General features: G+C 46.0%; 1 protein-coding gene and 1 long non-coding RNA gene across 8 annotated transcripts in view; one reads left to right on the top strand and one right to left on the bottom strand.

Annotated features, from left to right (window-relative positions):
• The window catches only part of OPCML (opioid binding protein/cell adhesion molecule like), a 1,065,415-nt gene that overhangs the window by 521,212 nt on the left and 517,932 nt on the right, over positions 1-26,271 (bottom strand). For 4 of the 7 annotated variants that reach the window (XM_061406442.1, XM_061406441.1, XM_061406443.1 and 1 more), the window contains exon 2: positions 16,608-16,692. In XM_061406442.1, coding sequence (XP_061262426.1) covers positions 16,608-16,692 — 85 coding nt within the window. Of the gene's footprint in view, positions 1-16,607; positions 17,773-26,271 lie in introns of those variants that run through there. The other 3 variants (XM_061406447.1, XM_061406446.1, XM_061406448.1) reach the window with 3 other exon arrangements.
• LOC133241222 (uncharacterized) overlaps positions 1-26,271 on the top strand; it is a 31,360-nt gene that overhangs the window by 4,099 nt on the left and 990 nt on the right. Inside the window, exons 2-3 of the long non-coding RNA XR_009734557.1 lie at positions 10,500-10,582; positions 23,095-23,192. This is a non-coding gene — a long non-coding RNA (uncharacterized LOC133241222). The remainder of the gene's footprint in view (positions 1-10,499; positions 10,583-23,094; positions 23,193-26,271) is intronic.

The following is a 26,271-nucleotide window of genomic DNA, read 5'->3' as shown; positions in this document are numbered from 1 at the left end:
TAGGTGTACTTGTTTGGGCATTTTTCTTCTTGATAATCTCTGAAGCTTCTGGATCTATGGTTTGCTGTCTGACATTAATCTTGAGAAATTCCATCATCATTGCTTCAATTGTTTTTTCTGTTCCTTTCCCTCTCTTCCTTATGATATTTCCATTATATGTACATTACACCATTTATGAGTTTCCCATAGTTCTTGAATGTCCTGTTCTTTTCTTTTCCTAGTCTTTTTTCTCTTTGCCTATTCAGCTTAGGAAGTTTGCATTGACGTATCATCCAGCTCACTGATTCTTTTCTTAGCTGTGTCCAGGCTACTAATAAACCCATCAAAGTCATTCTTCACTTCTGCAACAATTTTTGTAGCATTTCTTTCTGTATTTTCTCTTAGAGTTTCTATTTCTATGTTACATTACCCATCTGTTCTGGCATGTTGTCCATTTTGTCCATTAAATCACTTAACATGTGAATCCTAGTTATTTTAAATTTCTGGTCTGATAATTCCAACATCCCTGCTATATCTGAGTGTAGTTTTAATGCTCACTTTCTCTTCAAGCTATGTTTTGTGCTTTTTTAGCTGAAGGAGGGTAGAGCTGGGTATTTCACTTTTCCGGGCAGTTTAGGCTCCAGTGAAACCCACTGAGGTTTGAATCTGGTGAAATAGTTTGAGGGCAGGTTTTGTTACAGAGAGAAGAATGCTCTAGTGTATGTCAAAATGGTACCTCCTCCTGCCAGTTCTCATATTTTCACGCTGAGAACCTGCTGGGGCTCCTGGAGGTAAAACTCACAAAAGTATGACCCCCAATTTCCAAAGCTGTGCCATCTGGACTTACTTCTCAAGTTAGTCCATACTCAATCTCTGGAAAATAGCACATGGCATATAGTGTCCAGTAAACATTTGCTGAAATAAATGGATGGATAAACACATCCATCATCCATTGCCTGTGGGAAGATATTAGACTGGCCACTGTGAAAAATGCATAAAAAGAGACTGAATGTTATTAATCCCCAGAAATGCAAATTAAAATTTCACAATCATACACTACTTCATATACCCACTAAAAAGTCTACAAATTATTTTTAAAAAACCAAAAACCTAAAAGGACCTACAATGACAAATGTTGGAACTGTGGAGCAGCTGGAGTTCTGAGACATCAGTGGGGATGTAAATTGGTATAACATTGGAAAATGGTCTGTCTATTTCATTAAAGGTAAACTGACACATATCGTATGATTCAATAGTTCTATTCCTAGGCATTTTTTTAATGAAAATATATTTCCTTATCAAGATTTATACTCAAATATTCATTGCACCTTAATTAAAAAAACCCCAAAACTAGAAACAATATTAATCCTTCAACAGGTAAATGGGGAAAAATATTGTGATATACCCATAAAATGGAATACTATAGGGCAAAGGGAATGAATGACAAGGAGTGACATGTATATATCTCAAATACATTAAACTGAAGGGAAAAAGTCACATATTAGATATACTGTGTAATATAGGATTATTCCATTTAAACAAAATTTTAGAACAAATGAAATGATGTCTATGGTGTCAGAAAGGAATCTGGTGCCTGCCTAGGCCTGGAGGACTGACTTTAAAAGGGTAGAGCAGGAGTCTTAGCAAGATGACAGCCTAGGAAGAACAAACCTTTGTTTACCTACAGAAACATTAAACACACAACTAGAAACTGGAAACAATAACTTAACAAGGGCTCTGGAAATCAACCAAAGATTACAGAACCTGACTAAATGCCCAATGCAGGAAAAAAAAGAAGCATCATTTAAAATAACTAGAAATGTCATGGTATTTTTATTTCCTCTTATTCTACCTGCCTTCAGTGCAGTGCAGTTAGGAGTAAGCAGTAGCCTGAACATCTATCCAAACTGAACACAAAAATAATAGAAGGAAGGAAATAATAATGATTAGAGATCAACGATATTGAAAACAGAAAAAAAAAAAATAGAATCAAGAAAGCCAAAAGTTAGTTTTGAACAAATTAACAAACCTTTAGCTAGATTTACTAAGAACAACAACAACAAAAAGACCAGATAAAATAAAAATGAAAGAAGGGATGCTGCAGAAACTGAAAAGATCATAAGAGAGTACGATGGACTATAGTATGTAAACAAACTGGATAATCAATCAAAGGCAAAAGAGATAAATTTCTAGAAAAAATACAGCCTCTTTAAACTAAATAATGAAAAAACAGAAAATCTGAATGGCCATTTAACTAGTAAGGAGACTGAGTCAGTAATCAAAAATCTCCTAACAAAGAAAAACCCAAGACAAGCTGGCTTCAGTAGTGAATCCTACAAAGAAGTTAAAGAATTAACAATAGTTATCCTCAAACCCTTTCCAAAAAAATAAAGAGGTAAGAACACTTCTAAACTCATTCTATGAGGCCAGCATTATCCTAATACCAAAGCCAGAGAAAGACACCACAAGAAAAGGAAACTACAGACTATATCTCTTATCATAAGGGATGTAAAACCACTGATGCAAAACCCACAATATACAGTCGACTCCTGAACAACATGGGGGCGAGGGGTGCTGACCCTCTGTACCGCTGAAAATCGCATTTAATTTATAGTTAGCCCTCCACATAAAAATGTTGGTTCCTCTCTATCTGCAGTTTTGCATTTGTGGGTTCAACCAACCACAATTCATGTTGCAAACATAGTGTTTACTATTGAAAAGAATCTATATACAAGCAGACTGCTGCAGTTCAAACCTGTGTTATTTAAGAGCCAACTGTGCTAACAAACTGAATTCAACATGATGCTAAAAGATTATATACCATAAACAAGGAGAACATATTACTGGAATACAAGGATGGCTGAATACATGAAAATCACTCAACAAATATACCATATTAGCAGGATGAATTTAAAAAAATAGTAAATTGATGCAGAAAAAACATTTGGCAAAATTCAACACTCTTTTGTGATAAAAAATTCAATAAACTAGAAGTAGAAGGAAATTATATCAAGGTAAGGCCGTATATAAAATACTTATACTTAATGTTGAAAAACTAGATACTTCCTTCTAATGTCAGGAACAAGGCAAGGTTGCTTGCTTTCATCACTTCTATTCACATAGTACTGGAAGTTCTAGTGAGGGCAATTAGGCAAGAAAAATATCTAAAAGTTATCAAAACTGGAAAGAAAGAAATAAAATTATTTTTATGCATATGCCATAATCTTTACATAAAAATAAAAACACATGTGTTTTATATAACACATACAAAGCAGTTGTATTTCTATGCACTAACAATGAACAATCCGAAAAGGAAATTAAGAATCAATTTAATTTATAACATTTAAAATTACTAGGAATAAACTTAAGGTGAAAGAATTATACACTAAAAACTACAAAATGTTTCTGAAAGAAATTAAAGACAAATATTCATGAAAAGACATCCCATGTTTATGGATTGAAAGACAGCATTATTAAATTGTCAATACTACTTTAAGCGGTCTCCACCTTCAGTGCAATCCCTGTCAATAGTGACTTTGATGTTTTTTCAAAAATAGAAAAATTGATCCTAGATGCATATATAGCCTCAGTGGATCCCAAATACCTAAAATAATCTTGAAAAATAACAAAGTAAAAGGTCTCATACTCTTGGTTTCAAAATCTACTATAAGCTGCAATAACCAAAACAGTATGGTCCTGGCATAAAGACAGACATAGACCAACGGAGTAGAATAGAGATCACAGAAATAAACTACAGTTCAAATGAATTTTAACAAGAGTGAGAAGCCCAATAAGGAAAAGATACTCTTTTCAACAAGTGGTGCTGGAAAAACTGCATGCTGCTGCTGCTAAGTCGCTTCAGTCGTGTCCGACTCTGTGCGACCCCATAGATGGCAGCCCACCAGGCTCCCCCGTCCCTGGGATTCTCCAGGCAAGAACACTGGAGTGGGTTGCCATTTCTTTCTCCAATGCATGAAAGTGAAAAGTGAAAGTGAAGTGGCTCAGTTGTGTCCGACTCTTAGCAACCCCATGGACTGCAGCCCACCAGGCTCCTTCGTCCAAGGGACTTTCCAGGCAAGAGTACTGGAGTTGGGTGCCACTGCATATCTACATGCAATAAAATTAACTTGGACTCCTACCTTACACCATATGCAAAAACTAACTCAAAATGGAGCAAAGATCTAAACAGAAGAGTTAAAACCATTAAACTGTTCAAGGACAAAATATGGGAAAAGCTTCATGACATTGGATCAGGCAAAGATTTCTTGGATAGGACAGCAAAGCGTAAAGGACAAAAGAAAAAAATGATAAAATGTGCAAACTCACATTAAAAAGCTGTGTGCGTCAAAAGACATTATTGACAGAGTAAAAAGGCAATGCACACATGGAATAATACATGTGCAAATCGTTTCTAATAAAATATTAATATTCAGAATACATCAAGAATTATTATAACTCAACAACAACAAAGCCTAGTAACCTGATTCACTCAGTCGTGTCCGACTCATCGTGACCCCACGAACTGCAGCCTACCGGGCTCCTCCACCCATGGGATTTTCCAGGCAAGAGTACCGGAGTGGGGTGCCATTTCCTTCTCCAAGTAACCTGATTAAATATGAACAATCAATTGAATAGACATTTCTCTAAAGAAGATGCACAAATGGACATTAGCACATCAATATCACTAATCATCAAGGAAATGCAGATCAAAACCGCAGTGAGATAACATTTCACCTCTATTAAAATGGCTATTATAAAAACAAAAAACTGAAAATAACAAGTGTTGACAAGGATGTGGAGACACTGGAACCCTTGTGCATTGCTGGAGGGGATGTAAAATGGTGCAGCCACTATGCAAAATGGTATGGCAGTTCCTTAAAATTATACAGGATTACCACATGATCTACTTCTGGGCATATAAAATCCCATTTCTGGGAATACACCAAAAGAATTGAAAGCAGAAAACAGATATTTGTACACCCACATCCATAGCAGCATTATTCATAGCAGCAGCCCATGTTTCCATAGACAGATCAGATCAGATCAGTCGCTCAGTCATGTCCGACTCTTTGCAACCCCATGAATCGCAGCACGCAAGGCCTCCCTGTCCATCACTAATTCCCAGAGTTCACCCAGACTCATGTCCATTGAGTCAGTGATGCCATCCAGCCATCTCATCCTCTGTCGTCCCCTTCTCCTCCTGCCCCCAATCCCTCCAAGCATCAGAGTCTTTTCCAATGAGTCAACTCTTCCCATGAGGTGAACAAAGTACTGGAGTTTCAGCTGTAGCATCAGTCCTTCCAAAGAAATCCCAGGGCTGACCTCCTTCAGAATGGACTGGTTGGATCTCCTTGCAGTCCAAGGGACTCTCAAGAGTCTTCTCCAACACCACAGTTCAAAAGCATCAATTCTTTGGTGCTCAGCCTTCTTCACAGTCCAACTCTCACATCCATACACGACCACAGGAAAAACTATAGCCTTGACTAGACAGACCTTTGTTGGCAAAGTAATGTCTCTGCTGTAAATGATAAATAGTGGTATAAACCTACAATTGAATATTTTTCAGCCTTAAGAAGGAAGGAAATTCTGACACACGCTACAGTGATGAACCTTGAAGACATGAAGCTAAATGAAATAGGGCAGTCATAGAAGGACAAATACTGTATGATCCCACGATATGAAGTCCCTAGAGGAGACAGAAACTCAGGGCAGCAGGGAGAGTGGATGGGGAATTAGTCTTTAATGGGGGAGGGGGGCAGGGTTTCCGTTCAAAAAGCTGAAAACAGGCCTGGAGATACACGTTTTGGCACATAAAATAAACACATTTAATGACATAGAAATGCATATTTAAAAGTGGTTAAAATAGTAAATTTCATGTCGTGCATATTTGACCACAAAAAAAGAGAGGGCATAGGGGAATTCTTTGAGGGTGATAAAAAAGAATATATTCTATATCTTTTAGAGTGGAGGTTACACGGTTGAATGTGAATGCCAGGGTTTGTCTAAGTGAACACAGAATATAGTGCATTTTATGCAAATTCAGTCCTCTCCTCCTCACTCTCTCCCTCTGGCTCCTTTCTCCCCCACTTCCTGATCTATGGGCCCTTTATTCTGCTAACATATTCACTAGATGTGAGTGTTTAAAGAGGAAACTCTGGGATTAATTCAACTTTATAATTTCCACGCCGCTTAGAACTGGGCTTGGCACAGAGTAGTCAATAAAAGCTGGTTCTTTAAATTGTGAATTCAGGAACTTACATATTTTTAAAACATTAATGCTACTGTTTATCATGAACTTGCTACATGTCTGATTTTAGTCTAAGCTCTTACAAACTTAATGCCATCTACTCCTCCCCTACAACTTAGTGAGGTGGTGTATAACCCCTCAATCCTTTATTTAAAATTGAGGGTTGGATAAACTTGGTCACTTGTCTGATCACATTCAGCCAGGATTTGAACTGAATCTTCTTGACTTTTAAAGTCTGTGCCTTAACCTCTTGACACGGGTTATACTTAACCTTATATTTCTCTAAGCGCCCACTGACTGCTGCGCTGTGCTTTGTTGCTCAGTCATGTGTGACTCTTGGCGACACCATCGACTGTAGCCCGCCAGGCTCCTCTGTCCATGGTTCTTCTCCGGAAAGAATGCAGGAATAGGTTCCCATGCTCTCCTCTGAGGGATCGTCCCAATCCAGGGATAGAATGCAAGTCTTCCATATTGCAGGCAGATTCTTTCCTGCCTGAGCCATTAGGGAAGCCCACTGACGAGCCGAGTGTAAATGTAAACTTATAATCAAGAAGATCTATAAACTGTTCCCACTGCACAGTCATAGCAGGACAGGTGCTCTGGGGATGTATTCAAGGATCTCATAGTGAGAGCTCATCACAGAAGCTGCTATATTTCACACGGACAAAACAATAGGTCCCTAAGTCCCTTCATCCTAAGATGCCCTCTGCAATTTTAGAAGACTACTCTCACTGACATTTTTTTCCATTCCTGAGAGTTTGCAGATAAAGTTCCAGGATATGCCACCCTCTATTTTGTATCCTTAATAAAAAGGGAGGAGGCTGGTATACCTCCCTTGTAACTGCTCAGCATCTCAGAATGGTGACTTTAAGAATGGTGTGAAATTCGAAAATGCTGCAATTATAATAAGCAGGAGAAGACAGGACAAGTTAAATACCAAGTATCTAGGGAGAAATCATTATCTCAACCAGGACTCAAATGCCAGAATCTTTGGTTGTAATGTCAGTGACTTCCCAATTGCTTAAAAATGGATGAGAATATCTTCATTAGGAAAAGTAGGTATGTTGTGTGTGTGAGAGAAAGAGGTGGACAGACAGAGATAAAGGACACACATTCATCTTTGCAACAAACTTGGAGCATCCCCTCTGAGTTAGGTGTTGAACTGGACTCTGGGACCCAAAGATGGAGAGAGAGTGTTAATACATTTAACAAAAGGCACAGAAGCAGTGCCAACAAGAGCAGGGAGAGGAGTATTTTTAGGGATGGGCTAGAAAGATAGGCCGGCACAAATATGAATCCCTTTATTCCCTCCTTCTACACAGGTGCCTTTCAGTCACCTAAGTCAATGTGGGCAAGGCCGCTCCAATAACACACCTGACTGATTCATTTCCTTGCAAAACACATGCTGACTTCTTTTATCCATCGTGGGGAGTTCCAAACATCAAACAAGAATCCCTACACTGGGATGGCATCAATTGCAATCAATCCCAGTCAAGGCGCATGCTATCTGGTAGGGCAACGCACATACCCAAGAATGACGGGGTATTAATAAAGGATCATGCATGAATTGGCTGAGCCCTCACCTTCTGCCTGCCTATAAGGTGGTCTCTGAAAGGACGTTCCAGTGGGCAGGTGAACAGTAAGTGCTGGAAAGTCCAGGAATCAGGAGGAGTTAGAGAGGATTGGGGTCAACACTGGAGCTGGGCTTTTGGAGAAGAGTCACCTGCCGAATAGAGCAGACTGCCGATGACCCAGCGCCTGGGGTGGGTCCAGCACAAAGGAGCAGGTCATGCGCCAGGGCTCAGTGACAGAAAGGGTTCTCCAGCTGCCAGGCGAAACCAAGGGTCAGAAAGAGCCGGGTTCTGGCAGCAAGTGAGAACCTGAGCCCTAAATTTGCTGGCACCTTGACTTAGGATGGGGCTTCCCTGGTGGCTCAGATGGTAAAGACTCTGCCTGCAGTGTGGGAGACCCGAGTTCCATCCCTGGGTTGGGAAGATCCCTTGGAGGAAGGCATGACTACCCACTCCAGTATTCTTGCCTGGAGAATCCCATGGACAGAGGAGCCTGGTCGGCTACACTCCATGGGATCACAAAGAGTCAGACACGACTGAGCAACTAACACACACACACACCACAATGCCTTAGGGTGGACACGGCACACCAGTGTGGGTGTGGTCCCGTGACCCGGACAGTCAGTCCTCCGACTGACTGGCACAGCAGAGCCTGGGGGAGGGGACCGGCAGTACTGCCACTTCCTGTCTCCCCCTCTTCCTCTACCTGGGACTACAGAGAGTCCACCTTAACCACTTCATCCTCACGTGGGCAGAGTCTCTGTCTTCGACTCTTGCTGACGCCCTGGGAAAGTCTCTTTCCTTCTCTATACTTTCCATTTTTGTCTTTTGTCTCCTTGATCTATCTTCCTTGCTTTATTAATACTCATGAAAATACTCCTCAGCATTACTGAGGCTGCAAATGCACACTTGAATCAAATAAAAGGAAAGCTATGCCATCTTAAAATTAAATTTGGCACAACAGAAACAATAATACAAACTCCCAAACTTTTGGAAGTATTCAGAAATGTCTTTGGGAAAATGTTTCCATGTTATCTTACTGTAATTATGTCTACTTTTCTTCAGCACTGGCATTCACAATAAATAGAAAATTATCATATTCATTTTTCCCGTCTTTTGTGTAATTACTTCTTCTACAACAACATTGTGTTCTATTATTCTTCATGGCGGGTCTATAGCATTTTGGATAATTATGAGTTAAATTATCTTCTGTGGCCTTGCCAGAAAACTTCACAACCACTTAAAACATACTGTATTTCTATTATGCAATGGAAACTTGGTTAATCGAGATCTCATAAATCTTCAGACCCACTGGAGATGTTTAATATTCAAAAGCAAGTTTTCAACATTGATCAGCACTCTTATGGAAGCCAGGTCAAGTCCTTCAGCATCTTTTTGATTTAAGCAAAATGTACCATCTCCAGGGAAGAGGAGGCCACAAGAGGTCAGGCAGACATTGTAGGGTATGAGTCAGCCACAAGGTGAGCAAGAAGGGCCTGTGCCCGCTGCTGCCACAGTCTTGATGGTTTAAAATAAAATACGAGCATAAAGACGGGGAGACGGGATGACACAATGACTTGGATTTTTGGATCTAGAAACACGTGACTTCTCATCTTTGCAGCCTTCCACGCGGGTCACTTGCTTCCTCCTGGTTCTTGGAGAAATGCTCTGTCATTGGTGTCCTTGTCATCATTCCCCTGCTGGCTCTGTCCTGCCTGCAGGGTCCCTGGAGGGGCTGCTCATCCTGTGAGAGGTCACAGACGTTCCCAGAGGGCGCAGCATTCGGGGCAGAGTCAAAGCTAAGGGCACCCAGAACTCAGGGGCAGCACACATGGTGGGTGGGACCCTCTGCAGCCTGATTTCTGGCCCCAAGAGACAGAGCAGTGCTTGCTGGTGTGCAGGGAGAGGCCTAAAGGACCTGCTGGGGGCACAGCACAGGCGGCCACAGCCCTCAACCCGGCGCAGACGTCCTAACCTGGGCTCAAATACAGCTCCCAGGAACACAGAGGAGCCGTCTGCTTCTTCTGCTTGAAGCTCATGGAAACATCCTCTGTTCTCCCTACCTGGAAGAGGGCACTATCAAACTCAGAAGAAGGGGGAAAAGGCATTCTAGGAGCAAGCATAGACTCTGACACATAATAACCATGTGACCCAAGGCAAGTGCCTCAACCTTCTGAACCTTAGTCTCCTAGTTTATACATTGCGGATTGTAGAGGAACAAAATTCGACATGTCAAAATGTTTCTGGCATGTGGATTATTTCAAGCTGAAAACAGTCAAGGCCCAAGACTCAGGAAGAAACTCTGACCTTCCCAGTAACTGTCTTGAGAATTCAGATAGAGGACCTATTCCAGGAACAGAGGGTCAGAAGAGATGTCTGCAAAGAATACGGCCAGGTTTGGGGGGGCAACTCCCAGAGATCAGAGCCCACTCTGCGTCCCTCTCTGTTGGGCCAACATTCATTCATTTACCAATCAATCTGCTTTTTCATCTCCATGTGAACTGCCTTCCTCTACTTAAAAGTTCCACACCACTACTTCCAACATCCTCCTTAGTCTTCAGCTGAGGATGGTGTTCAGGATGAGGACTTTGGGCTTTGGGGTGAGTTATTTAGTTCCCCTGGGTTTCTTCCATGTATATATGTTACTAAACTTTTGTTTGACTTTCTCCTCTTCACCTGTCTGCTGTCTGTTTAATTCTTAGACCAGCCAGAAGACCCTAGAAGGGTAGAAGAAAATGTCTCCTTCCTGGACAGGATCATAATATTCTGAAAATTACATGAAACAGTAAGTAATTGGCCTGGCACCCGACACACAGTCAATTATGGATGACGGGGTCTATTTATTTAAGCCCCACCCACAGGTTTTACTGAAGGGTCTGCGGTGTGGTCCTGCAGGGAAGGGGCACCAGGCTCCAACACCTCCCTTTTCTAACCTCCTCTACTGAGGCAATGACATACAGATGGAGGCAGGGCGAGTGCTGAGCTGCAGAAACATCACAGCTTCAGTTTTCACGTCTTAAAAAAAGATGTGCCAGGTTCGAGAAGTCCCAGGAAGGTGCTATAGCTGGAAGGTGAGAAGGCACTCAGCGGGAAGCCTCTCTCCCCAGGGCCCATTCCCAGCCACCTTCCTCCTCAACCCAACGTCAGCTAAAAAGCATCTTCCTGCAGGGGAAATGGTACACAAACTAATGAACCCAAAATAGTCTGGGCCATCTTGAGTGGATTGGAAAATAAAAAATCAAGAAAGGTTAACAGTTCCTAACTTAACAGGCAACGCCATTTTGGCCAGCCCTAAACACATGTTTAGGACCATGACGATGCTTCCCATTAATGATAATGTTCAAGTCCTCCTTTGGGAAGGATGGACGGGACCTCTTATCCTCTGCGTCTCATGTCTGGACCCCATCAGGTCTGGGGCTCAGGCTGCCCAGTCCTGCTCGCCTCCACCCTTGCCCTTCACCAGAGCCAGCTGCACAGTGAGCAAGGTAGGCAGGCCAAGGTCCCTTTCTAGAACAGCAGGACTAAACTGAACCCAAGGACCAAATTTACTTAAAGGCCAAAAAAAAAAAAAAAACAAGGGCTTAGATGGGAATGGCTGAGTGGTTTAGAGCAATCCAGAAAGTCACAGAACACGTATGCTGACTGCCTTAAGATGCGCCTCCCATCCCTCGTGCTGGCATCCCTATCAATCAGTGATTAGACGACCTCAATCTAGCCAGCCCCCCTCTTCCAGGCCTGCCGGATGGGAATACACCAGCTTCCCCATCCGCCCCTCTCCCTCCTGGCTCCACGTGTCTCCTCTGGTCAACAGAAGGCAGGTCTCCACAGGAACAGCCCTGCTCTCAAGTCCATCACCCTACTGCAGCTGAGAAGACCCCCTCTGCTCTGCTGCCCTGCTCCTCACCTTGTCCCAGGGATGGCTCAGCCTCGGAGGCCACTGGTGGACTCAGTGTCCCCCTGGCAAGTGATCGCACCAGAATGCAGGTCCCCCAGGCCCCCAAAGGCTCTAACCAACCACCTGCCGTTGGCGCCATATTGTGAAGAGAACGGAACCCTTTCGCTGTGAGCATTTTATCGCTGCAGATTAACACTCCATCATAAGAGACTGAGCTCCTTTACAGTGGAGTAAAGCATTCAGCCCAGACGTATCATTTTGGATCCTCAGTATCCATGACGGTGTCTGTAGCCAACACCTAGGTCATGGCTTTGTGCCTCTAGGAACTCACAGTCCAACCACACCCACATGTAACTGACGAGTCCACAGTGTGTGACCATCAGAACAAAGATCTGCAGCAGGCGTTATGGGGGCTCAGATGAAGGTGAGTCCTGACCATGAGCAGAAAGCAGGGTGCTGGCTGGCACTGGGGAAGGGGTGAGAATTCTAGAGTTCTGTGTGTGTGGTGGTGGGGGGCAGAGAATGCTAGAGATCTGTGTGTGGTGGGAGGGGGAGGAGAATTCTAGAGCTCTCTATGCATCTGGGGGAGCGGGGAGAAATGAACCCAGAAAGGACAGGGCATCACAGGTCATCACTGAGGTTTTGTTTGGCTCCTATAACAACCTGCACTTGTGTGTTGCTTTCTAATCAGCATAATAACACCATCTCTTTCATCTCCCCGATGCCTTAGATGGGGCAGACACCATCCCCAAGGGTACACAAATGAATTCAAGTGCTCAAAATCATTTGGCAGGTGAGGGAAGGAGCAAGAATCAAGCCCAGGTGGTATGCAGGCCCCCAGGCCTGGTGCTCCTTCTCAGGCAATTCAGCAGCTTTAAGTGGTAAGGTCCATGCACGCAGGTAGGGTTATGAAAGTGTGGGCAGGACCACTGGACACCAGCCTTGCTCAGATGCTCTGGGGCAGGAAGGGGCTCTGGGGCAGCAGTTCTCAACATGAGAAATACTAGAAGAGATCTTTAATACACCCGTGCCCAACTCCAGACATTCTGCTTTCATTCGTCTGGGATCCTGGCCATGGAACATCTAAAATGCATCTTCAGTAACTCCGGGGCAACCCAGGTTAGCACTGCAGCTGGAGTGGCCCTGTATGGACTTATACTTGGGTCCATATCTGAATCCATCTTACCAGAGCGAAGCCACTGCCCCGATCAGAGTCCTTATTCAGTTTAGGTAACTGAAATGCTGAAATTCACGTGCTGTGGCCTTGTTTGGAATAACCAAATGGCTCTTCTGAATGTTCTAATGTACACAAAAAGAAAGCTGCTGATGGAGAGGGCAAAAGGCAGAGAAACACCCAGGAAAAGACAGGACGCCTCCCTGGGAGCCTGACTGCCTCAGTGACTTTGGCAAAATCCTGCTGCACAGATTCCTCCTTGGCAGTGGTTAACCTCCAAATACTGGGTTCCAAAGAGATTAGCTCAGAACTCCAAATGAAAATGCGAGGGTATTTTAGACGAGAGTTTCTAAGCATAATCCCAGATCAGCCAGCCTGGATCAGCAAAACTGATTATCCTGCCATGCTTAAAAAAAAAAACAACCCTCCCCAGGTTGCTGGTGGGAACTTTTCCCGCTTAGCAGAACAGTTACAGCAACAACCCCCACTTTCAGCCTACCGAAACCCCCTCAGAATGTTCACGGACACGGATGATGCGGTTCACTGCAAAACCGAAGCAAATTTAGAGAAGACTGAGGTCCAGGAAGAAAACACATCTAGTGAGCATTGCGTCACTGAAATAGCCTAATAGACACCAGCTGACCACACCGAGCATCCTGGGCTCCCTTCCTGACGTGGGCAATGATTCAGACACAGGACTTCTAGACACTTGTCATATCTAATCTAATGCAGAGGCACAGAACATTTTTAACCCAACAGCAGATAATTGTAATGAAATGATTCTGGCCAAGAGGGCCCATTTGTAATAATGAATTCAAATCAGATTCATAGCAGCTATAATTCAGACACTGTGAATACCACCTTCATTTTCCATATCATCTCTCTTTCAAGAAGGCAAAATAACTCCATAGTCACATAATTATTTTTACTTTTCAAGTAGCCCTGTGAAGTAGTTATGAGGAAGATAATATTGCCTCATCTACATAAAATGAGTTCCTTCCACGTTCAATCAAAGACCTAGCACCACAAACATGCCTCCGAGGAAGGAGATCACCCCTCTCTAAGCCGAGCAGCATCTCACTGAAAATTTCAGAGGAGGACCGAGCTTTCTCCTTCCCTTGGCTTCTCCTGGCTGGTCTTCGACCTCCTATGTAACTTCATTCAAGATTGAGAAACAGGTTTGGATTACTTTGCTCCGAGGCAGCCACATATGAACAGACTTTCTATGGCTCTGACTAGTGGACCTGGGAATCAGTCAGTGTTTTCAATGCCTTCTGAACATCTGATGCATTCAGAACACTAAATTCCCAAACACAGAATTCCCAGTGGCACACCTTTTAGGAGATTAGAGAGTGACTGCGGTTAAGAACTACAATTTTTCAGAAGCAAAAAAAACCAACAGGATGATACATCTATCTGGGGTTGAGGCCATGGACTTCCAGAGACGGGAAACAGGATGCCCGCCCCCTCGGAGTCCTGACAAACAAGGTTTTCACTGAGACCGGCGCACAGCTATCAAGCCAAGACACCAAAGGAGCATGGAGAACAGAAGGGGAGAGATTGAGACCCCCAGAAATCTGTGAGAGTTATTGATGTTATTTTAAGAAACACTGTGATCGTAGTGAAATCAGAACCTTAAAAAATAAGGGAATAGTAAGACTTCAGTGATCAAAGATGGAAAGATGAGAATGAATAACACACAAAAGCATATAAAATGGAGGCATTTGATAAAAATGAAAGAAAATTAATAAAAGAGGAAAACATGAGAGGTAAAAGAAAGAGAATACAGAAAGATTAAAATGGGGACAATGCACTGAATTTCTCTATTTCAGGGCAAGTTATACAGAAGTCAAGAGGCAAAATCATCGTAAGATGGGCTTACTTTTTAAAAAATAAAGCATGCCGTCAGGTAACAGATAACAGTTATATTCAAATATGTAAGGTTTTTCTTTCTTTTTTCTCCACAAAGCACAAAAAGCAACTATTCAGCTTTTCCCTTTTTTATTCCCATTCCCATTACGAAGCCCAGCTGCTAAACATTAGAATTGAAGATCATGAAAACAGGCCAGCAGCTAATAAAAAGGTAGCTCAAAGCTGGCCCTCTGCTGGTGGAATAGTGTTACTGCAGGCCAGAAAGCTTTAACTTTCAGGGACAAGAAGAGGCCGGAGGCTTTTGGAAAGTTCAGCACTGAGACCTTATCCTGTGCTACGCCTCTCTGTCCCTGGTAAGAGGGTATGAGTTTGGAGGACGGAGAGAGAGGCACACAGCATTGGCACCCCTTAACACCCACCGCCATTTCCCCACGTCGCCTGGGGTAACCCGCACCGTAGCCTGGCTGTTACTCCTCTCTTTGAGCAGACTGGCCCTCTGCGCATGTGCCTTGCAGGGCGTGGACCAGCCCCTCACCCCGGGATTTCTCTGATGGAAGGAAGTATGCACGTTATACTCCCTCTAGTCCGGGACAAGCCAGAGGGGTTCCCTCCTGCTGGAGGTCTGGAAAGGAGGTCTGTCTCCGTTCTGGTTTTTCTCCCTCCTTCTGGGGCCCCCATACACCACCAGACAGGGTTCTAGGACCTGTCCTTGGGCTCAGAAGAAAACTCAGTGAGACCACTCAGAAGGCAAGCATCAACCTCACGCCTGGGATTAGGAAGAAGAGCAGTGGTCACGTGAGGCCTTCCTTTCGTTCCCAGGGAGAGGTTCATCTGGGCTGAGAGGGACACCAAGAAAGTCGAGGGCCGAGCAGGAAGGGAGCCCCACCCTCACGCGTTCCTTGGAGCTGCCAGGCTTCTCAGCTGCAGAATCTGGAGCACGATGTTTTATTTCCACCGTAACCATCAAAGTCACAGGCAGGGCAAATGCATTCACCCCGTGCACACTGTGAGCAGAGTTAAGCTGGGACGTCCCTGAATGTGTCTCCGAGGACCAGAACTGCCTCATTAAAGGGATAAAAGATGATATCTGCTGAGCTGGTGGAAACTGGTGGCTGCATTTTCATTAAAGTCTCTGCTGCAGCAGGCCGGGTCCCTAAAGGTTCATATTCCAAGAATCTCCACCCCTCTGCCTGGAGCCCGTAAGTGCTTCTCTGTAACTCGTTAAGGTAAAACAAAAAGCTTTCCTATTGTGCTTTTCACACAGGAGTGTTGTCGTTGCATAAGAGAGACATGTTTCCTCTCCCTGGGCCGAGCCTGCAAAGATAAAACTGCCCTCGTAATTTACAACCGGGGCCCCAGGAGCAGCACACGGGGTTGGCATGGATGGCTGCAGACTCATAAAGGGCCCGGGCCCCGCAGCTGGCAATTCCAGAGCCGGAAATTTCAGGTATCCCGCTGATAGAGGCCAACCAGCCCTCTCTGGACCACCATGCCTCATCACATACCTTCCCGACTATGAGACAGCCCCCAGGGCACCAGTGCTCCCAAGCTCAGCCCCCAGTATTTCAATGCCAGGGCTCACATCGCTGTGCCAAGTCTAGCCACAGCCTCATGGATACATGCAATCCCAAGCCTGGACCTCAGGACTCGCTCTGAAAACCCGGGGCCAGAGAAGCCACAGCGAATGACCAAGCTGTCCAGGAGAACGGGTTCCAGCTGCCACAGAACGCCAAGTGGGCACCTCTTGGGCCTGCAAAAGCCCTCTCCCACGCTCGTCCCCCACGCAGGTCTCCGGTCCTCTCTCGCTCGCCCGTTCCCACCGAATCCCATCCGAGGGGCTCAGTCCCCCGCCGAAGTACAGCTCCCTACCTGAGGGTGGCGCTCTCCCCCTGCCGGACCGTCACGTTGTCCATCGCCTTGGGGAAGGTGGCATCTCCGCTGCGCACGGGCACTCCTGTGGGTACAAGGAACAGCAGCCTGAGAGACACGACCACGAGGCACTTCCAGGGCAGGAACAGGGACCCATAGACCCCCATCCTCGACAGCCACAACTTCCCAGAACTCCGGCGGCGGCTCGGTCCTCGTCCCCCGCCCCGCACGCTGGCGGGTCTCGGGCAGCCGCGCGGGGAGGGCGGCAGGGGCTGGAACCAGCCAGAAGCGGAGAGGGGGGTAAGGAGAAGCGGAGTCCAGGCTCTCCGGAGTCTACTGATTCTTCCTCAGATCCTGCCTCAGCTTTCCAGCCTGGCACAACCAGATGCCCCCTCCTGCATCCAAAAAAGCGCTTTCTCGATGCTCCCCTGGGGAGGAGGGAGGCGGCCGGGAAGGGAGAGGAAGGAGGAAGGTGCGGGGATGAAGGTCACGGTTGTTCTTTCTCTGCCTCTCTTCGAGATGCTACTTTAACATTCAGTTGGGCACGTCCTGCCGAGGTCTGGCATCAAAAGTTTATAACCCAAAGAAGCTAGGCAAGTGTCTCTGACATAAAGGAGATGTCATAAAAAGCTGCCGCTTCAAGGAGAGGAGAGAATGTTTTATTAGATCACACATATGTACAGATGTATTTAGAAACCAGCCCGAGTCTCCGATCTGGAACGCCAAGGCGGTAAAAAGTTCCACCGCGGGGACCCGCAGCCGCGGCCAAGTCCGACGATCCTCCGGAGCGGTGGGTGCCTGGCGTCCTCGCCGCAGCCCGGGCGGCGACTGGCGGCCGGCCCGGCCCGCGGAGCGCCCGCGGCGCAGGCTCGGGGCGCACGGGGAGCGGGCAGACGGCGCTCCCGCCTCTCCGGGGACGCGGCGCGGGGCGCGGGGACGCGCGGACGCCACGCTCAGCGGCCACCCCCGGCCTCCGCGCTGCCGGCCTCCCGGGAGCAGACCCGACGCGCGCGGGCCCCGACCGCCGGGGTTGTCATGGTAGCAGCTCCATCACTGACCGCCGCTCTCCGCGGTGCCCGCGCCGAGCAAGCGGGCTGACCGCGCGCATCTCGGTGGGCGCGGGGCGCGGGCTCCCACCTTAACCCCCGCCGCGCCGCCCACTCGCGCCAGGAGCCGCGCGGGCCGGGCTGCCACCTCCCCGGCTCCTCTCTCCCGCGACACCGCGGCTGCCCGGGAACGCTGCGCCCCTTTCGGCGGCTTCCCTACGTGCTGGCGGGAGGGAAGGGCGGGAGAGGGAGCTCGGGGACCGCAGCAAATTGGAAACTGACTCGCACCTTCCCTCCCCGGATGCCGGATGCCAAGGCAGAAGTTGCCAAACCCCGCCCTGAAGAGCTCAACTAGGTTTCCCGCGCCAGAATGCCGACTCAATGCGCGCGGTGCGAGGCGTCCGCAGCTCTGCCGTCCCCACTCCACGTGGCCGAGCTACCGTCCCATCCCAGACAGAGCTTTCCTGGGCTCTGGCGAGATGGTGGAGCGCTTTCTACTCTGGTGACCCGCCTTGGAAATACTCCTGGCCCTAGACTTGCTCTCTATCTCTCCAAATGGCAAATCTGAATGTCTCCCTACCGCATCACGTGCAAAATCGTCTCCATCCTACTCCACATTACTACCCAAGCATCTCATTGTAAGCATACAAGAGCTAGGAAAAACACACAGAGATCCTAAAAAGTATTGACCGACTTTTACAAAATCTGTCTGTTGCTTTATGATCACAACATGAAGTGGAACCATCATGCATCTGGAGAGGAACTGGTGGTTAGGGCATTCTTAGAACCCAGTCTGCCAGTTTGAAGTGCCAGGGCATTTCTTCTGGTCAAGAGCCGAAGGCTTTCCTTGGGCCTATTGAGAGGATTTCTTTCCGCTCCCCTGGCAAAAGCCACACCTTATTGTGTGGTTCCTGCCCTTGTATCATAATCATAATTGAATGGTTGCTAGGTGCAATTTTGCTTTACTGTATTGGTACTCAAATCCTTCTGCAATATTAGCCTGGGCTCTGAACAATTGTTCCAATGAAATGTAATTCAGAAATAAGCTGTAAACTCTTGCCATGGATTGTGTTCATTCCTGAAGGGCACAAAAGCATACTACCTGCTCTCAGTTATAAAGGACTGGACACAGATAATATACTTCCCTGGTGGCTCAGTGGTAAAGAATCCACCTGCCAATGCAGGAGACATGAGTTCAATCCCTGGGTTGGGAAGACCCCCTGGAAAAGGGAATGGCTACCCACTCCAGTATTCTTGCCTGGAGAATCTCATGGACAGAGGAGCCTGATGGGCTACAGTCCATGGGGTCCCGAAGAGTCGGACACGATTTAGCGACTAAACAACTATATGCTGTACTATGATGAATATACAGTATAAATAAATGCTGTCCATCCTCCACCCCCTGTAAAAAGGTAACTATACATATCCCAGGTCTAACGTTTTTAGTTAGAGCATGGGACCTCAGGAAGAAAGAATACCTGTCGCTAGTTATGCCACAAGTGTTGTGTAAGTTTTAATAGAGTGAAAGTACCTGGAGTTCCTTCCCGGAAAGCAGGCATTAACAATGCAGATGAGTAGTATGCTTCCTAGTGAGCTCCACGCCAGGAGGGGTAATATATGCTAGGAGGAGAGCCAAGGCCTCAGAGAGCAGCCTAATAACTTATTCCGGGATCACCTACCAGTTTTAATGACACACATCTTTCCTTAAGACCTGAGTGTAGCTGGGTTTTCTGTATACACATTGCACATAATCCTCTAAACTCCGAGATGCTCTTGTCCACTGTCAATGTCCTGGAAGGACTTCAGTCGTGCAAAGGGGAGAACTGGGGCTGGGCTTACAACTGTCTTCAATTACAGAGTTTGTCTCTTGAACACCGAGGGTGTGAGCCGTCAGGATGGGTCAGGCTGCCGCACCAGTCACACAGATCCCTCCACTTGGTTGCCGAGCACACGGATGACAGGGCCGACTCACACCCCTGCCGGTTCTAGTGCTTCTCAGAAGGTGCAGCTGGGCTGTTCCCAAAGGCTGAATCAGCCCATGTAGGACTGCTTGAGATGAAAGGAGTTGTTGGAGGAGAAAAAAAAGCAAAAAAGAACATGAGATTCCAGGTGCGAGGAAAACAGGTGGGGCAAGAAGAGAGGCAGAGATAAGATGAAGCGAGACATTATATATTCATAACACGTGAACATCCTGCCCCTGGGGAGATGGTCAACTTTTTTTATTTTTGCAGGGCTGACTCCCCGAGCTCTAGATGTCTGGAGTCATCATCTTTCTCTTCCATGAGTCGGCTTTCTAGCTAGTTCAGTATTTGTGGGTGAATAAGTGGATTGAATTTAAGAGCTAGTGAATCAGAGAAATAATGGCAGGGGTTTTATTTTTGTGTGAATCTATGCCTGTCTACAGTTTGGTGGGGGCGATTCATTCATCTGTAAGGCATTGCTGCTGCTGCTGCTGCTAAGTCACTTCAGTCGTGTCCGACTCTGTGCGACCCCATAGACGGCAGCCCACCAGGCTCCCCCATCCCTGGGATTCTCCAGGCAAGAACACTGGAGTGGGTTGCCATTTCCTTCTTCAATGCATGAAAGTGAAAAGTGAAAGTGAAGTCGCTCAGTCGTGTCTGACTCTTAGTGACTCCATGGACTGCAGCCTACCAGGCTTCTCCGTCCATGGGATTTTCCAGGCAAGAGTACTGGAGTGGGGTGCCATTGCCTTCTCCGAAGGCATTGCTAGTGACCAGTATATCCTTTGAGACATTAGAAGGCCCGCCCAGACTGAAATGGGAATGGGAAAAGGGGGTGAGCTCCTTTATAGTTCATATCAGCAGATTGCTATGGAATGCTTGACTTGACGCCATGGTAGGGAGGCCCTAGCAGCTACGCCTTGCTTGGGTATGTCATGACATATGTGAAGACACATAAAATGAGGATAGGTTAGAGGACTCAGCACGTTGCTTCTGTGGTTGGATCATCCATTCAGACGCTGACTGCTCGACCCTTCTGCTGTGTGACTGGCATCTAATAATGCCTGTCTCACCTGTTTCATAGGATTTGGGGGTATTGTGAAACGTCCCCAAGATTAGGTTGGAAGGTAGGTCGGTTAAGGTGGCAGACATGGAATACACTGCCTTGAAAGAAGGGAGTTTATCCCTTGGTGTTCCCCAGAGGAGGAGGCATGCCACGCCATGCAGGGTCCCTTGGGGGAAGCACCGGGAAGCAGAAAGAACAGGGAGAAGGTCAGGTCCAGAGGCTTTATGGTGGTTTCCAGGTGAAGGAATGGACAAGGCAGGGGAGGCACACTTAATCGAATATAGGGTTGGATTGTTTGAATGATTGTGACAGCCTCAGACTCTCCCTGTATCCTCTAGTTGTCCAGTACCTGGCCCTGGGGTGACTCAGGGCAGGGCAAGCACTGCCTTGGTGACAGTTGGGTAGAGAAGGTGGTTAGGGTTGTGGGCTCTTAATGGGTTGGTTTGCATATGAATGGCAGGTTGAAGGCTAGTCCTTTGCTATCTCTAGAAATAGCTAGCCCTGGAGAGTCCAGAATTAGAAAGCCTCCAAGATGTCAAAGCATCATAAAATACAGAATTAAAAAAAAAAAAAAACCTCAAAACATGATTAATATAGGGTGACAATTAATGAGACAATTGCCAAAGGACTTGGCACCATGGAAGCACTTAGTAATCATAAATTATGATTATGTACCAAAATTCTCACTTTCCTGTGATGACAACTTGGGGCATGTAAAAAAAAATACAAATGAGAGGATTTAATTGCCCCATGGGCCAATCTAAGCTTTGATTCAGGTCTTACAGACATCTAGATATTTAGGGTGATTTTTAATAGAAAATGCAAATTGGACCCAGTGCAGTTTAATAGCTTCAGAGAACTTAAAGCAAGGAAGTGACATGATGTGACGAACTTTAAGATATCACTTTGTCATGAAGAGAAGGGGTTTCAAGGACACGACGTGGAATCAGGAGTAGAAGAGGGAAGAGATGACGTTGGTGACCATGATGAACAGGGTGATGGAGAAACAGGGAAAGATAAGGAGCGTGCTGTGGAAGCCCTGCGGCCAAGGCTCCCCGAGAGTCTAGATGTTGAGACTGAGAAAATAAAAAGGGGGGGTTGAGTTTGAAGTGGCACAATGTCTGGTGATGGGGATGAATCCAGAAGAAATAGGTTTAGGGAGGCAGAAGTTGGAAGAGTGAGTAAAACGCTGTATGAGACAGTCGGATGGAGCCGTGAGCTGGCAGCAGGAAGAAAGAAGCTGAAGTCACAATGGAGCCCGAGGACACTGCTGTCCCAGTTAGGCCCCCTGTTACAGGGGAAAGCGTAATAAAGGTCTCTCTCCATCTGCTCTGTGTGGGTAGGGTAGGGGGAGTATGTGATCCGTGGAACCTTCACCTCAAATCTAGAGGCCCCCTCTGCCTTTGTTTGTAAATTAGAAATAAATCCCATCAGTTTAAACTTCAGAACCTACGCTGTTCTAAAGTTTAGTGATTCCACTGTTTTCACATTGTCTCAATGTATTTCCTCTGCTTGCTCACATCTCAGCTTCTGTCTAGATTCTAAGACTGTTAGGGGGTGCAACTGTGAATTATATCAGTTTGGTTTTAAGAAAACGCTGTTCACTTACCCTTAATGAAGCTGATGGGGAGTCAGGGGCAGGTTTAAGTCTTTTTCTTCTGTAACCTATCAGCTGTGATGTAGGTCAGTCAAAAGCCTTTGTTTTACCGGGTGGTAGGTCAGAACGTAGGCACCTGAATCCAGCCTCTAAAATCTACTTCTGGGTGATTTTACGTAATACCCTTAACTTTGGTCACCCTGAGCTTCCCTACCTGTAAATCCAGGCAATGATAGTAATGATTGTGTACGGTATTTGTGAGTGGTAAATGAAATACTGAATATAAAGCCGTCGGTTCCCTGCCTTGCCGTCAGGAAGCACCCATCAATATTCATCCTCGTTATCTATAGAAAGAGACGTAATTCCCCCGTCATCATTTTTTTTTTTTTTCTCTGAAGTGGCTCTGGGGGCAGATACGCTGTACAGAGCAGGGCAGACAAATCTCCAAGTTGTTCAGAGGTTGCGTGTGTGTGATGTGGGAAACTGAACAGGTCTCTCTCTAATTTTAAAGAGCCGATTTTAGAACTAGAAGTCACCTAAGGATCAAAGTGGTTATTACTATGATTTCCTTGTACCATGGAGAGGCTGCCTAGCTGAGGATAGCTATGGGGAACTCTGCATCCAGCAGAAATATCTGAATTTATCTAATGAAATTTGTATCCAGTTGTAAAAGCAATTTCAAACTGTGTGTTATTCATAAATAAGGAAAACTTACAGCTTGTGTTTATCTGAGAGAAGATTGTACCCAGCTGCTCTGTGTGTGCCTTAGGAAGAAAGAAAGAAAGAAGCGAGAACATGATGCATATTTATATTCCAGAAACCGACCTAAATCAGGAGGACCCAATGGGACAGGATGATTGAGGAGGCGTGGAGGCTGAGCCAGGGGACACTGGCTGTCTTGGACCCTTAGGACATGTGGGTATCGTAAACTAGAGATATTCACTAGTAAACAGAGAGGTCAGAACCAAAAACGAACTGAGCCAAAAGCCTTCTGTTTTTTAGGTTCAAGGAAATTTCCAAGAAATGGAAACATACCAGAATGTAATGCTTTGGATGAGACACAAGTTCTGTTCAAAATAAAACTCAAAGCAATTCCTTATAATAACTGCCTTCATGGCCAGTGTTAGATGGGAATGAAGAATTTCATTTCCCTTTGTCTTTTTGCTCCCTTGATGACTGAGGCAAATGTATGTGCTTTTTAATCGAGGTATAACTGACCTATAAAGCTATAGTAATCTCAGGTGTAAAACATAATGATTAGATATTTGGATTTGTTGCACAATGATCACCACAGTAAGTCTGGTTGACACCCAACCCTACATAGTTACCATATTTTTGACTTCCCTGGTGGCTTAGACAGTAAAGTGTCTTGCTTACAATGCAGGAGACCTGGGTTCGATCCCTGGGTTGGGAAGATTCTCTGGAGAAGGAAATGGCAACCCACTCCAGTACTCTTGCCTGGAAAATCCCATGGACAAAGGAACGTGGTGGGCTACAGTCCACGGGGTCGCAAAGAGTTGGACATGACTGAGCGACTTCACTTTCTTTCACTTTCCCTTGTGATGAGGACTTTAGAGGCAAAGAGATTTCAGTGGTTTTCCTGGTCCACTGCTGACCCGAGGCCAGAATTCAGGTCAGTGGAGTCTCACTCTGCCCCCCTCCTTCCATCATCAACCACATCACAACCTCTCTCAGGTCCGGTGTGCTCAGGCCAGTGAGAAGAATCAGCAGTGGACAGGAATTAACCTCCATGTTGCACATCCCAGCTCTGCCTCCTGTAACTATGATTGGGGGCACACCGCTCATCCTCTCTAAGTCTGTGTTCTCATCTGTAAACAGGGTTAACAGGACCTTCTTGGCAGGGCTGCCCTGAGAATGAGGACAGCTCAGCCTGCTTGTTATACCTGGCACACTGACTGCCATCAATGACCATAAAACTCCTCTTCTCTTGATGCCAAAATGACTGAAACTGACCAAGACGAACGAAACAGCAATAGAAACAAAACGTGAAGCACACAAGATTCACTTTGTGAAAAGATATAGAGGATATATTCCCCAAGACCAAAGGCGTGATCTACTGATGAATTACAATCCAGTTGCTATAATACTGGCCTCCTTGCCCTACATTCTTCCTTCAAAGTATCTGACACATGTGGGGCCGTGTAACTAACTCTCTCTCTCATCAGGATCACAGGGTCCCTGAGAGTGGGTGTTTCTTCTGCTCATCCCTGATTCCTCTGCAGTCGACTGGAGCCTGGAATGGCATAAATACCAGCAAATATTTGTTGCATGAGAGAACTGATGTCCACTTCCCATGGTCTGTGGAATGTCAGTAAAGCCGACAGCCGAGGATCCACCTGCATCCCCACCGTGATGTTTCTTCCTGTTCTCATCCCCTCCCTGGCCCCCAAACTCCTCAATGGTGGGACATCACAAGGCATCAACCACACTGAACGTCTCCTTCTAGAAAGGCTGGAGCCTCCTGCAAAGAGACCAGTTTCCAAGAGCCATACAATAAAGTCAGCCTCGTTAGTTTATAGTCACATGGCATAGAGTTCTATAAATCAAATCACATAAGCCATAGTATTGAGACCTACACGCCATAAAGATTTTTAAATACTCAATAGGAGTTATTACAGTCTCACCAACCACCCCCTGCTAACCTGAGTCTCATTATAGCTTCCAAGGTGATGGGTAGAAATTGGATCATTCCACCTGAGAACCAGGGTGGGCAAGAGAATCTGAACCTGCCACCCAGGGCTGTGGGCGGTGGGCCTCTGAGCCCCAGCTTACTGGTTAGCCAGGCAACTGTACTTTTTCTTCCTTTGAAGAACTGAACAAGCTGTACATGAGACTCCGGAAGAGGGCTCAGCACTGGGTTCCTGTGCTCTGATGCTCCACCTGCTCCCTGTCCCCCTTCTTGCTAAAATGAATCTGAGCCCCCAAGGTCTTAGAGAGGATCTAGAACTTGCCTCTTACATTATATGCTGAGTACTTACAATCTTATCTCATTAGCCACGCTTTGAAAAAATATGTTGTTCATTTATTTTGTTGACTAATTCATTTATTTTTTTTCTGACCAATTGTGTTAGTTGACCAATCATGTCCAACTCCGGCAACCCCATGGACTGTAGCCCACCAGGTTCCTCTGTCCATGGCAAGAATACTGTGGTTGGGTTGCTATTTCCTCCTCCAGGGGATTTTCCCCACCCAGGGATTGAACCTGGGTCTTCTTCATTGCAGGCAGATTCTTTACCATCTGAGTCACCAGGGAAGACCCTACTTATTGAAAAAAATTGCTGGGTCCGGGCATACAGAACACAGGATATAGTACCTGCAGGAGTTTATAGTCTAGTAGGCAAGTGAATCAGATATTGTAATACAGTATGGTAAGATTTAAAGTAAAAATATGCAGGGATGTTACACATCTAAGAGTCAGACCATCTAAATTAGATGATGGTTCTTGGAAAACTATTCAAAGGAAGGGACTTTTAAGTGCACTCTGAAAGACTGAGAGGGATTTAGTCTGTCCCTAGATTTTTAATGTTGAGTGGACGATATGACCAATCACAGTGAAACAGGAAGGGTAGTAGATCCTCAGTGAAGGAGGATAAACGGTAAATGCTGAAGATAAGGTGCCAGTGAAACATCCAAGGAGAGCTTTCTGTTGGCATTTGGATATTTAGGTTTTGAGCCTGTGTGCATGCGTGCTAAGTCGCTTCAGTTGTGTCCAACTTTTCATGATTCTATGGACTCTAGCCTGCCAGGCGTCTTTGTCCATGAGGTTCTCCAGGCAAGAATACTGGAGTGGGTTGCCATGCCCTCCTCCAGGGGAGCTTCCCAACCCAGGAATCCAACCCACCTCTCTTACGTCTCCTGCATTGGCAGGGTTCTTCACCAAAAGGTCATAATGTTTTGAGCTGTGGATTTTGGAATCATCTTTGTTTATGGGGAGATGGAGCCCTGGGTCCTGAGGCAGTTGTTCAGCAGGAGC

This window comes from Bos javanicus, chromosome 29 (assembly GCF_032452875.1).
Source record: "Bos javanicus breed banteng chromosome 29, ARS-OSU_banteng_1.0, whole genome shotgun sequence".
NCBI classification, from domain to species: Eukaryota; Metazoa; Chordata; class Mammalia; order Artiodactyla; family Bovidae; genus Bos; species Bos javanicus.
This window is presented reverse-complemented; position numbering and strand designations above follow the sequence as displayed.